Raw genomic sequence first — 12,741 nt, 5'->3', positions numbered from 1 at the left:
GTATTTGTGATGACATTAAACATCTAGCCAGCATGAATGTTGGATTTTTTTTTGGTATCCAAGGGTAATTACATCTCTTCCTGGCTGCCTTGGGCTTCTCATGTATTTTATTTATATTATTGTATTAGATTCCTGATATCTAACTGTTCCTGCGTTTTAGAAAACAAACCCTGTTTGTTAAAAGAGGCTTATGTTGATCATCTGACCTGACTCTGCTGCTGTATCATTGAGCACGTGTGCATCTGTATCTAGCATTGGCCTTGGTCTATGGTTGTTTTTGGCAGGTTTTGGTGGGGTTGATACAGCTTCTTAAAAAGAGTTGGTGTACTCTCTTTTTCTCTGTAGGCAGGAGAATATTTTAAGGGGACAATAATTATCTTTCTGTTCTCAAGGAGTTCCAAGCATTTGCTTGAAGTCATCTTGAGTCCATTACCTCTCTGAGAGGAAATTTGTTTGATAACTTTTTCGGTTTCAAGGCAGTCTCCCTCCCATCACCCAGGCTGGAGTGCAGTGGCGCGATCTCGGCTCACTGCAACCTCTGCCTCCCGGGTTCAAGCAATTCTCCTGCCTCAGCCTCTCCAGTAGCTGGGATTATAGGCGCCTGCCACCACGCCTGGCTAATTTTTGTTATTTTTAGTAGAGACGGGGTTTCACCATATTGGTCAGGCTGGTCTCGAACTCCTGACCTTGTGATCTGCCCACCTTGGGCTCCCAAAGTGCTGGGATTACAGGCGTGAGCCACTGTGCCTGGCTTTCATTCACTTGTACTTATTTTAGTCTATTTAATAATGAAAAGATAATTTAAGGCTATGAATTTGCTTGTTATTACTGCTTTGGTCTGTTCTCGTGTGCTTTGATTTGTTATAATGTTCTCTTGTTTTCTGTGAATATTGAAACTGGGTTTGGTTTTCTTTTGATCTAAGACTAATTTCAGAGAATTTTAAGTTTTACAATATTGATGTTTTGTTTATACTTTTGGTAGTGGTGGCAAATTTTGCTGAGTCAGGAGAGATTATGGCTTTTATAATTCCTGCATTGGGGATTTCAAGGCTTCCTTTATGGCCAAATATCACCCTCTATAAGTGTTGTAGGTGAATAGGATGATTCATGTATTGTAATACTACCAACGATATTAATTAGGTGTTTTACAGCAGGAGTCTTAGACTCCAACACTGGCAGCGGGCCTGAAGCCATGTGGATGAGTGCATGGTCCAAGAATAACAGAGTGGGTCTGTGGTGAATCGGAAGGCACAGACAGGTCCTGTCCGAACACTTTCTAACACACCGTGTGGGCTTGAAATATAAGCCTGTCAGAACGGAGCTCCACAAGGACCCAGATCTTTGTGTCTGTCCGAGTCGTCCCAGGCATGTTGTAGGCCTCAGGAATTATTTGTTGTCATGAAGTCGGTCTGGGGCCTGGCTTTCTATTTGTGTCTCTAGTTTGTAAACTTTATGCCAAACAAAGCTGTATTTTTTTTTTCATCTACTTGTTCTGACAAGGACCAAAAAAAGTGTATTCCTGTGAGATTCTAGCAGCTGGATGGTATTTTAATTCACATTAAAGTTCATGATTTGTGTTTTCTCTGTGGATACTACGTGTCATCCGTAGTGAAACAGCCGTCGGGTTGGAAGGTAGCGCGTGTGGCATCGTTGAGAGTCCAGTGTGAAGCCTCAGCTGTGCCAGTTGTCTCCAAGTCTCATTCTCCTCATCTCCAAGTGCGCTTACGTTATTTCTCCCCCAGCTTACTGTGAGTAATAAATGAGGTGCTGTCTGTGAATCAGTCAACAAAAGCGGCTCATCACGCAAGGAACAATTCGTACATGGGACCTGTTGGTTATGTTGGTTTTGATTCTTTTCTGTCTTCTTGGTATTTTCTTGTCACCTCTTCCCTTTATGATTGTTTGTCTGGTACATCCTGGCCTGTCCCCTCCTTTATTTATAATCTTTGGGTTATATTATGCTTTAGTTCTGTGTATTAACCGTAATGTTCAGTTTTGTTTCTGTTTTTTGAACTGATATAAGTGGGTGACTTTTATCGGAAGGATCTGGCTCATTCATCCTGACTGCTGTGTTGATTATCCAGCGTCGCATCACATGCTTGTTTTTACTGGGTGCCCCCTTGCCATGCCACTGTCACTCAGCCTGAACCCTGCTGCTTTTCCGCCTGTCCCAGCTGTTCCAGGGCTCTCAGTTGTTCCCAGACAGGGTCACTTTCCCCATTGGCTCTGTCTCCGCCTCGCTCCTGACTGGGGGCTCCGGTCCCAATCCTGGTTTCCGCAGTGTCGGCTGTGCGTGCGCTTTTGCTGCTCCTCATCTCTCTGCTAACAACCTCACCGATAATCAGGCTTACTTGTTTTCTCATTTTCTCTTCTCCTAATTCTTGATTTCATCATTTGTGTCTCTCTTAAGCCAATGTCCTGTTCGTTTCTTTGTTACATTTTTCGTCCTTAGTCTTCAGAGCCTGTGTTTCCTTGAATAATAAGAAAAGTTATCTGGTAGAACTGTGCTGGTGGCAGTAGTACTCTCTTTCCCATTCAGGTTATAAAATCGACTTACTGTCCGCGTGAGCAACCTTCCTTTGTCCCGCCCCCTGCAGACACTTTGGTGTGCCGTCCCGAGGCTCTCCTTCCCTCTGAAGGAGAAAAGTGGTATTCAGCTTTCGTGTTTATTTCCAAAATAGATCTCAATTTCTGCTTGAGTTGCTTTGGTTCTGTTCCCATTCAAGGAGTGGCTACAGTCAGCTACGGTCCCAGGGGAGCAGGCGGGAGCTGGGGATCTTGGGTGTCCAGGGGAGGCCATTGCCACACAGTTCATTCTTGGTGTTTGAAGGCACTGATGCCAGGGCTAGGGGTGCAGAGCTATGGTTGCTGTCAGCTGCCGTGTTGGGGAGGAAGGCTGTCATTTGGGGACAGTCCCTACTGTCACTACCAGCCTTGCCTGATTAAGATGCCCTCAGATGCCCCTTTCCAGAGCAACTAAGGGCTCTAAATAGTTGGCTGTCCTTGCCTGGGTCGGCGTTTACGTTTCTACCGTGGAGGGCAGAGGGGAAGGATTGGGTTTCCCTGGACGCTCTTCCAGGGTGGGGCTGCGGGTTTTCTGGTGGCAGTCAACTGTGGGTCGGCTGGAAGGTAAGGTCTCCCTCTACCTTGATCATGGAGAATGTTTTTACTTTGCTTGGCATTTCCGTTGAGATTTGGGGTGGAAATTCCAGAGTTTGTCTTCTCATTGCCCTGTGAATCATATCTAGTCCTTTCTCATGCTCAGGTTTTAGAAGGAGCATTTTAAATATTTTCATTCCATTGCCCTCTGACCAGATCTTTCTTCATACTCACGTTTTAAAATAAACATATGTTTATATACACTTTAAATATTAGGGCCTGTGACCTAATTTGCAATAAGAATTCTTTATAAAACTTGGCGGTATCTTTAACCTAAGGACTTGGACCTACAAGTAGATGCTTTTACACTTTATTTCCATTGGTTGAGTTTTGTTTATAGAGTAGCAGCTGCTGCCCTTGCTTGTTTTTCTCTTGTCTTTCTGTTGCACTTGACAGGTGACCAGTAACTTAGCCTGCACCTACAGTGAGATCTCAGTGCTGCTGAGAGCAGAGGTTGATTTGTGAAGTCAGCTTACTTTGTTGCAAAGATTAAGCCTACCCTATGCAGGAAAACCGACATCATCATCATCATGATTATCATCATTTGTTGTTACAATAATAAATAAATAGATCACCTTCGATCCATCACTATGTTTGGAAAAACATTTCAACATTACCTGCTGTTAGGTAAAATAGCACTACTGTTAATTCCACAGTAGGACTATTTAACTTTCTCCTACTCCCCTTTGTAAGAGACAAAAGAGGTATGGGTGAGCAATCCAGATATTTGAGGATTAAATGAAACGTACTGGACATCTGATTTTATATAAGATGCTGTAAAAAGCCGAAGTGAAATAGGTGTGCTACGGCATGACCTCCACTCAGCCTGCTTAGGAGGCTGAAGGCTGGGGGCCTGTTAGTCCTGGGGAAGCTGTGATTAGACATGGTCCTTTCATGCATCAGAATCACGTTCGCTATGAAGTCTTGTAGCAAACATCAGATTTTTAGATTAACTCTAAATGTTAATACATGAATATTACACTAACCTACTTTTGAATTCTAGGAATTTTGGAAAGTAAAAGGCTGAACCTTGTTAAAGAGAAAACCATTAATCAGACCATTGGTAACGTCGTCTACCATGCGGCCGATCTGTCACTGTGGTGGCAGGTGCCGCAGTACGTGCTGATTGGGATCAGCGAGATATTTGCAAGTATCGCAGGTGAGGACCTTTAGTGCCAGAGGTGTCTGAGTCCAGGCACAAGCATGAACGCTCTGGCCTTCTCATTGTGCTGTTGGAATATGTTGAGACGAGGACAGCACAGCACTTCTGTAGTTTTTGGCAGTGTGTGGTTTAGAATATGAATCGCTAAGTAAATACACCAGTGCTGAGGTTCTCCTTTCTTTGTGTAAAAACAGTATCGCAAAATATTTTCACGAAAGTTTGTTAACTACCCTATAAGTGCCACAGGACAGAGAAGAAGAAACCAGTCGTGGTTGGCTGGTTCCCAGCGGAGCCCTCAGCCGTGCCACCGTGGTGGCTGGGCTGAGCTCACAGCTCTCAGTGCGCTTCGTTTAGGTGTACGTAAATAAGCAGATCTAATTTTTAGAAACGTGTTCTCACAGGCCTCCCTTTTCCTATTTGCGAGATCCTGCAGTGGTTGAACAAGTGTATTCTGGGCCGATCTGCCCGGCTGCTGAGAGTGAGAGAGAAGAGAAAATGAGTGATATGCAGAGGCGGATGGATGTGCGGGTAGCAGTCAGTGGTGGTTTTCACTTTAGAAAACTCATCCAGAATTGGCTAATGAATTTGTAAAGGGAGTAAATCACAATGGAATGGACTTCTGTTTAGAATACACTACAAATCTCCGTGTCTAGTTATATAAAAATCTAAATTTATAGATGGGCCTGCCAAAATAGTTTTGAAATATATTGCCCTTGTTGCGGTGGCTCACACCTATAATCCCAGCACTTTGGGAGTCCAAAGCAGGTGGATCACCTGAGGTCAGGAGTTCGAGACCAGCCTGGCCAACATGGTGAAAGCCTGTCTCTACTAAAAATACAAAAAATTAGCCGGGCATGGTGGCGCTGTCCTGTAATCCCAGCTAGTCAGGAGGCTGAGGCAGGAGAATCGCTTGAACCAGGGAGGTGGAGGTTGCGGTGAGCCAAGATGGTGCCATTGCACTCCAGCCTGGGCAACAAGAGCAAGACTCGATCTCAACAAAAAAAAGATAAAGTATATTGTCTTTGAAATAGAATCCATATGTAGATTTCCCAGTTTAGTGTGTATGCTTTGTTTTCAAACTCCCGTTCCTTGACAATATAGGAAATTTGTTTCTTTAATCTCTTTAAGGAACACAAAAGTCTAAGAGCCAACAAATCACATGTTACCTTTAAGCTTGAGAGCAAGGAGTTTTAACTTTTTGCTCATTGAATTTTTTAGGAATTGTCCTAATGGCTAGGAGAATGAACAGTTGGCCTGTAGCCATTGATTTCTTGATCACTAGTAAGGAAAGAGGTTGTGCCTGTCTGCAGGACTCAGTCCCTAGGAGACCCCATGCTTCCTCTGCCATATTAGGTGAAAGCGTTGATCCCATGTGTTGAGGTGACCCTTTCACTAAAACGACCCTTCCTTTTCTTTCCTCAGGCCTGGAATTTGCGTACTCAGCTGCCCCCAAGTCCATGCAGAGTGCCATAATGGGCTTGTTCTTTTTCTTCTCTGGTGTCGGGTCGTTCGTGGGTTCTGGACTGCTGGCGCTGGTGTCTATCAAAGCCATCGGATGGATGAGCAGCCACACAGACTTTGGTAAGAGTCAGCATCCTGTCCCTTTTGAAAACAGCCAGTGACGGGGAGACGTGGGCGCTCAGGAGATGGTTGAGTGAACGGAGGTGTTTTCACGTGGATGGCCTGTCCTGAGCTGCCTGTCCGCTGCTCCTTCCACAGCACCACGCTGTGCTGCTTGCATCACTTTTTTTTCCTTATATCATGAACGGTTTTCAAGAGATAAGCAAGTCTCTCTTCTCATCCCAGGGGCCGAGCCTGCCCTGACCACAGCCTGGTGAGCAGCTGCTGCACCCACCGCTCCTTATGGGGATGTCCTTGACGGACAGGCACCTTCTCCACCCCCATCCAACGCAGTCCTCATGAGGCAGCTGAGTCTGCACCCCAAGCTTCCCTTTCCTTCACTTGGCGGTGCACTTTCATTTTCGTTTCCTCACAGCACCTTTTCTGATATGAAAAAGACAAGATAGATAGTAAGTTACTTTTAAAAATAAACGTATTACTCATGATCAATCATAATGGGTTTTTACAATTAATACCAGTAGTTGGCATCTTGAGTGTTGAACAGAACCACTCATAAAAGATGAGTTTTGTTTTCTCCAGGTTTACGATGCTTTTAAATGGACCCAGCAAGTGAAGGTTTCTTCTTTCTTTTCCTTTGTAAAAATATTTTATCTACGAAAACAACCTTGTTACGTTTTCTTGTATAATCATGTGGCATTTGCTCTGGTCTGGTAGTACTTAACACTTGTAGGTTACAAATCCCCTTGAGAATCTGATGAACATTTAGGGACTTTTCTGCAGAAACTGCAGAATTCCCAGAGTCCTTCCACGAGTGTAGGCCTGTGGAGTCCTAATGTAAGGCCCAGAACTCCAAGCCACCAATGTCCCCTGGATACTTGTCACCGATGTTTTCTGGCTGTGGGTGCCACCTCCATGGCCAGCTCAGGGCTGCTTGCTCTGAAGAGGGCAAGTGGATTTGGGGCTGGCATTTCATTTTCGCCTTCTCCTGAAGATGAACAGCCCGAGGAGTAAGATCCCCTTGTGGTACATGGGACAGACTTCCTTCAAAGAAAGACCAAAGTCCATAGCTCTGAAGACGAGGATTCTGGTTCTTGGTTTGTGTTTTATCTTTACATGTGTCATAAAGGATTGGCTGGTCATTCTCGTTGCTTTCTAGTCATTTAATCCTCATTCTTACTTTAATTTCACATCTCATAGTTGACCTTTCATTCATCATTTCTGTCTGACAGGTTGCTTGTGGACTTCCTGCACTGGTGCACTCAGGACGAGTGTGCTGGGGGTGGGCCAGGATCTGTCTGTTGTTTTCAAGAATGGAAAGTGTTCCATGAAGGAGGTGTGTTTGCCAGCAGCCCCCAGGCTGTGCCCCTCGGCTGCATGGCAGCCTCCTTGGTTCACACCAGTAAGGAGAGTTGGAGCTCATCTGTCGAGCAGCCCTTGGCGTCCTGGGTGGAGAAATAAAGGCTGTGACGTGGGAAATCCACAGGAAGCCCTCTCCTCAGAGAGAGCTCTCCCTGAATTAGTGGGCCTTGGAAGGAGCAGCAGCTCTCAGGCGAGGTTCCGGGGGTGTCTGTGCCACCCTTATCCTGGGCCCTGCCTCAGCATCTCGTGACTGGCACAGGAAATAGCTTTCTGTAAAGTCACAGGACTGTGAAGGGAGAGTCCCCAGAGTTTTGTTACATTGTTTTTTTCTTGCCTGCCTCCCAGCAGGCTCCTTTTGTTAGTGTTATTTAAGCTGGTGAAAACGTGCATACCATAATAGTAAAGGTCTCTAATCTTAAGCGCAGCTGCTGTGTTTGCAGTCTGGATCTCAGTGGAGGCCCTTTTGGAAGCCCTCCTTGCATCTCTCCTTAGTTTACTGCCCCCCACAGAAGGTAAACCTGTGCTGTTCCAGCGTTGGCCCCCACAGGTTACCCTGGCCTGTCCTGTGCTGGACTGTGGCTGTCTCCTTTCACGTACCACTTCTGTCTGTGAGTGTCTCCCCTGTACTTCTGAGTATTGCTCCTTCATATGAGCGGTCATGAGGCATTTATCCATGCCGTTGTCGGTGGGTACCCAGATGCTGGCAGTGTGGGCTGTTGTGAATACCTGTCCTGCCTGTGAGCCTGCGGGACAGATGTGCTCATTCCTCGAGGGCCCAAGAGTCTGTCTTGTCAAATGTCAAAACCCCAGTGTTTGCTGTCTTCCTATGTAATTATCCTTCTGTCTGTGAAGACGCCCAGGAATGCACGGGAGGTTTTCTCCCAGGTGACTTAGGCATTTCCAAATACCCTGTGTAGTGCCACCCTAAGACAGACTCTGACGAGGCGTGGTGTGTGTCTGCCTGCGGGCTCGGACCGCACCTCCACTGCTGCAGGACAGCGCAGGCTTCAGTTCACGTGGCCTGCCAGCTTTAGCTTGGGAAGTTTTCCGTGACTGGTACATTTGAGGAGATGCGTATTTCAAAATAGGCACATAAAATGATGTCATTGATATTTTGATGACAACCTTGTCTCAGTAGCGTCAAATGCCAGTGTTGGGACAGCAATGACAGCTAGTGCCAGGCTCCAGGAAGCTGGGGTTTTCGTCTCCATTGAGTGTCCAGGACAGAGCCTGGTAAGTCGTAAGGATTGAATGAATATTGTAAAACATCTGTTGAAAAAAAATTAAGGTTTAGTCTGGTAGAATTCAGGATATTAGCAGCTCTCTTTCCAGATCTACTCGTAGACACAGGAAATTGTATTCTTCTTTAATTGGTGTGAATGAGCATTCTATAAAAATGTGTGAGATCATACAGATGCGAGGGTGTTTTTTTTTCGAGATGGAGTTTCACTTTTGTTGCCCGGGCTGGAGTGCAGTGGCGTGATCTTGGCTCACTGCAACCTTTCACCTCCCAGGTTCAAGTGATGATTCTCCGGCCTCAGCCTCCCAGGTAGCTGAGATGACAGGTGCCAGCCACCACGCCCGGCTAATTTTTTGTATTTTTAGTAGAGACGGGGTTTCATCATATTGGCCAGGCTGGTCTTGAATTCCTGACCTGAGTTGATCCACCCACCTGGACCTCCCAAAGTGCTGGGATTATAGTCATAAGCCACTGCGCCCGGCCCCGACGTGTATTATATTGTGTTTATTTGGTAAATGCACTGTTGAACATGCGATATATGTTCAGATAGAAAAAGGAAGTGCCAGAATAACTCAACTTTAAAAGATCTTCAGAAGAAAGGAAGTCTCACTTTTATTTTTTTATTTTTTTATTATACTTTAAGTTCTAGGGTACATATGCAGAATGTGCAGGTTTGTTACATATGTATACATGTGCCATGTTGGTGTGCTGTACCCATTAACTCATCATTTACATTAGGTATATCTCCTAATGCTATCCCTCCCTCCTCCCCCCTTCCCATGACAGGCCCCAGTGTGTGATGTTCCCCTTCCTGTGTCTTAGTGTTCTCATTGTTCAATTCCCACCTATGAGTGAGAACATGTGGTGTTTGGTTTTTTGTCCTTGCGATAGTTTGCTTAGAATGATGGTTTCTAGCTGCATCCATGTCCCTACAAAGGACATCAACTCATNGTTTCACCGTGTTAGCCAGGAGGGTCTCGATCTCCTGACCTCATGATCCACCCGCCTCGGCCTCCCAAAGTGCTGGGATTACAGGCTTGAGCCACCGCGCCCGGCCGAAGTCTCACTTTTTAAAATAAACAAATGAGAAAGTGTTTTTGAAGAGGAGCAGAAAATGGAGCAACTCGATTCCAAAGCACTCGCTTCCCTCGTGATGTTGCCGGCCACATGCACCTGCGACCTTGTGCGGAAACGTGCAGCAGTGCTTTCCAGCCAGTGGCAGGTGATGTACGTGGAACGGAGACAAGAGGGACGGCCATGGTGGCAGGAGCAGCCGTGGTGGAGAGCACAGGGCGACACTCGGCTTGGTCTGGACGTGTCCTGGATGATCAGTCGTGATGAGCTAATGTCCTGCCGTTCTCTGCACACACGTCGTTCCCATGTCTCCACACTGAGTGGTGATGTTAGCTGGTGCTGGCCAAACTCTATTCTCTGATGGAGAGATGCCAGTTTGCAGAGTGGACAGTTCCAGACCTGTGTGAAAGGGGGATTATGACCATGGTGCGTGTCCAGGCTCACCGTGTCCAGGCTCCTTCCTGAGTGCCGATTTCTGAAACGCTGCTCCTTTTACCGATGAGGAAACTGAGCACAGAGATCTCAGAGGCCGGATTCAAGCCTTATCACTTGAGCTGCATGGCCCATGACCTCAGCCTCTGCACTGTCCAGCCTGCTTGGGATGCAAACGTTGCATGTAAAATGCCTCCATAGTGCGTGGGACTGGGTTGGGTATTCAGTGTTATGCTAACTCTTTGTATTAAAGTATGCAGAGGTATCTGCTTGTGTCAGGTTGAGGATGCTAAAACCTGAGCATGTTTAAGACATTCAAAAACCAGCTCATCTCATCCTTTGACTCATTGCCCAGCTGCTGGCCTTGGTGGGTTGGGTGTGTGGTTTCCCATCAGTGACCCATGCAGTGAATCCAGAGTTCACGATGTTCAGGCTGTGTCATAGTGTGATCTGTGATGCTAAAAAGCACACAGGTTCTGTAGCCAAGTTATAAACATGTTCACCTCGGGATTCGACAAGGAGATAGTCAGGTGCTCTTTTGTTACCTTCATGTCTGCCTTCCTCAACAATGCAGTTCCAGGGCAATCATAACTATAAATGGAGGAGGTTCCCTTGAAGTAGTTGAAGGGAGGAACACTGCCTGAGAAAAGGCAGGAAGGAAATAACACCAGACCGGCTAACACTTGTTTCTGGTGGCGAGAACACAGGAAGGTAATGTTTTTACTTTGTCCAGGTGTTCTGGTGTGGGGGGTTAGCAGTCACAGGAGGCTGGGTTGGCAGGTGTCCCCTTGCTCCTGATTTGCAGCCTTGTCACATGGCCTTAGGCACACTCTGCATCGACACTGTCGCCTTCACTACCGCATGTTTCTCTGCAGGCCACGCAGGGATTTTCCTGAGTACTGGGCAGCTACCTTTCCTCTAGTTTCCTCAGGGAACCTCCTCCTTTTACCTTACAAAAGAGGGGGATGGGCTGCTGGAGGCAGGTGGGGGGCTGAAGAGAGCCCACCTCCAGAGCCGCCGTTGGAGATGTATCTAACTTCAGGGAGCTTCTCCAGTGGTTTTGAAAGCAAGATACTTGTGTATTTTGGACTACAGAGAAAACATTTGTTTCTTTTTTTATGACTCCAGTTAAACCTTAGTAGGAACCAGATTGAATAGTAAAGTCTTGAAAAATACCTGTAGCAGTGCAGCTTACCTGCCGCTTTCCTTTTGTTTTTCTCCAGGTAATATTAACGGCTGCTATTTGAACTATTACTTTTTTCTTCTGGCTGCTATTCAAGGAGCTACCCTCCTGCTTTTCCTCATTATTTCTGTGAAATATGACCATCATCGAGACCATCAGCGATCAAGAGCCAATGGCATGCCCGCCGGTGGGAGGGCCTGACCTTCCTGAGGCCATGTGCGGTTTCTGAGGCTGACATGTCAGTAACTGACGGGTGCGCTGAGAACAGGCAAGACTTTAAATTCCCATAACACGTCTGCCTTCACTGAAACTTGCATGTTGCCTGGATTGATTTCTTCTTTCCTTCTATCCAAAGGAGCTAGGTAAGTGCCTTACTGCAGTGTGTCTCCTGGCACGCTGGGCCCTCCAGGAGGAGAGCTGCAGATTTTGAGTATGTCGTTTGTCATTCAGGGTCTCTGTGAATCCTCTAGCTGGGTTCCCTTTTTGACAAAAACCCACACCTGGAGACTGCAAAGTCTTGGGAAACTACACGTTAGTCGGCATCCCAGTTTCTTAAACAAATGTATCACCTGCTTCCCATAGCTGTGTGATCTCACCGTAAAAAAAAAAAAATTAATAAACTGCTACTTATATTGAGGAAAGTGAGGGTTTTTTTTTTTTAAAGATAAAAGCATGGTCAGATGCTGCAAGGATTTTACATAAATGCCATATTTATGGTTTCCTTCCTAAGAACAATCTTGCTCTTGCCATGTTCTTTGATTTAGGCTGGTAGTAAACACGTTTCATTTGCTGCTTCAAAAAGTACTTACTTTTTAAACCATCAACATTACTTTTCTTTCTTAAGGCAAGGCATGCATAAGAGTCATTTGAGACCATGTGTCCCATCTCAAGCCACAGAGCAACTCACAGGGTATTTCCCACCTTACCTAGCCAGTGCTTATATATAGCTTTATTATGGTACGATTGGGACTAAAGACCGATCATGGTTGTATGTAAGGAAAACATTCTTCTAAACAGAAATAGTGTAATGAAAAATAATTGGAAGTGTTAAATGTGAACTTGAGCTGTTTGGTCACATTTTTGTACTGTTATTGTACATGTATCTGGGGCTTCTACGTTTGTTAATAATTTTCTGTATTTGTTGCTGTATTTTGGCATAACTTTATTATAAAAGCATCTCAAATTCGAAATCCATGAGCTGGCTCTTTGCGTGGTTTGTCCTCGGTCGCTGTTGGTGTGGCGTGTGCTCACGGGTGTCGTGAGGATTCCTCCCCGCTGCATGGAAGGCACAGAGCTTCCCGAGTCGGGAACTGAGGGGAGGGTGGGGAAGGGCGCTGCTGCACAGCCCTGGGATGCTCCGGGGCGTCTGCTGATTCTGCAGCCTCCTCTGCATTGAAGAATAGTTTCAGCATTTGGAGAAGACAAAAAACAAACCAAAAAACCCTCACGTTGTTGTTCGTTGCGTAATACAAAGTATAGAAGAACTACAGAAAAAGACAAGGAAATTTCAACCAATGGAGGTAGAATAGAGTGAAGACAGATGGCACTGAT

At 45.9% G+C, this 12,741-nt stretch overlaps 1 protein-coding gene across 1 annotated transcript in view; it reads left to right on the top strand.

The window, feature by feature from the left end:
- Nucleotides 1-12,384, top strand: part of SLC15A4 (solute carrier family 15 member 4) — a 32,078-nt gene extending 19,694 nt beyond the window's left edge. Inside the window, exons 6-8 of the mRNA XM_017867538.1 lie at nucleotides 4,163-4,318; nucleotides 5,744-5,902; nucleotides 11,231-12,384. Coding sequence (XP_017723027.1) covers nucleotides 4,163-4,318; nucleotides 5,744-5,902; nucleotides 11,231-11,391 — 476 coding nt within the window. The 3' untranslated portion in view covers nucleotides 11,392-12,384. The remainder of the gene's footprint in view (nucleotides 1-4,162; nucleotides 4,319-5,743; nucleotides 5,903-11,230) is intronic.
- Nucleotides 12,385-12,741: the final 357 nt, after the last annotated feature.

The sequence above is a fragment of the Rhinopithecus bieti genome, unplaced genomic scaffold, assembly GCF_001698545.2.
Source record: "Rhinopithecus bieti isolate Rb0 unplaced genomic scaffold, ASM169854v2 scaffold_3615, whole genome shotgun sequence".
NCBI classification, from domain to species: Eukaryota; Metazoa; Chordata; class Mammalia; order Primates; family Cercopithecidae; genus Rhinopithecus; species Rhinopithecus bieti.
Note: the sequence above shows the minus strand (reverse complement) of the source record. Positions and strands in the feature narration are given on the sequence as shown.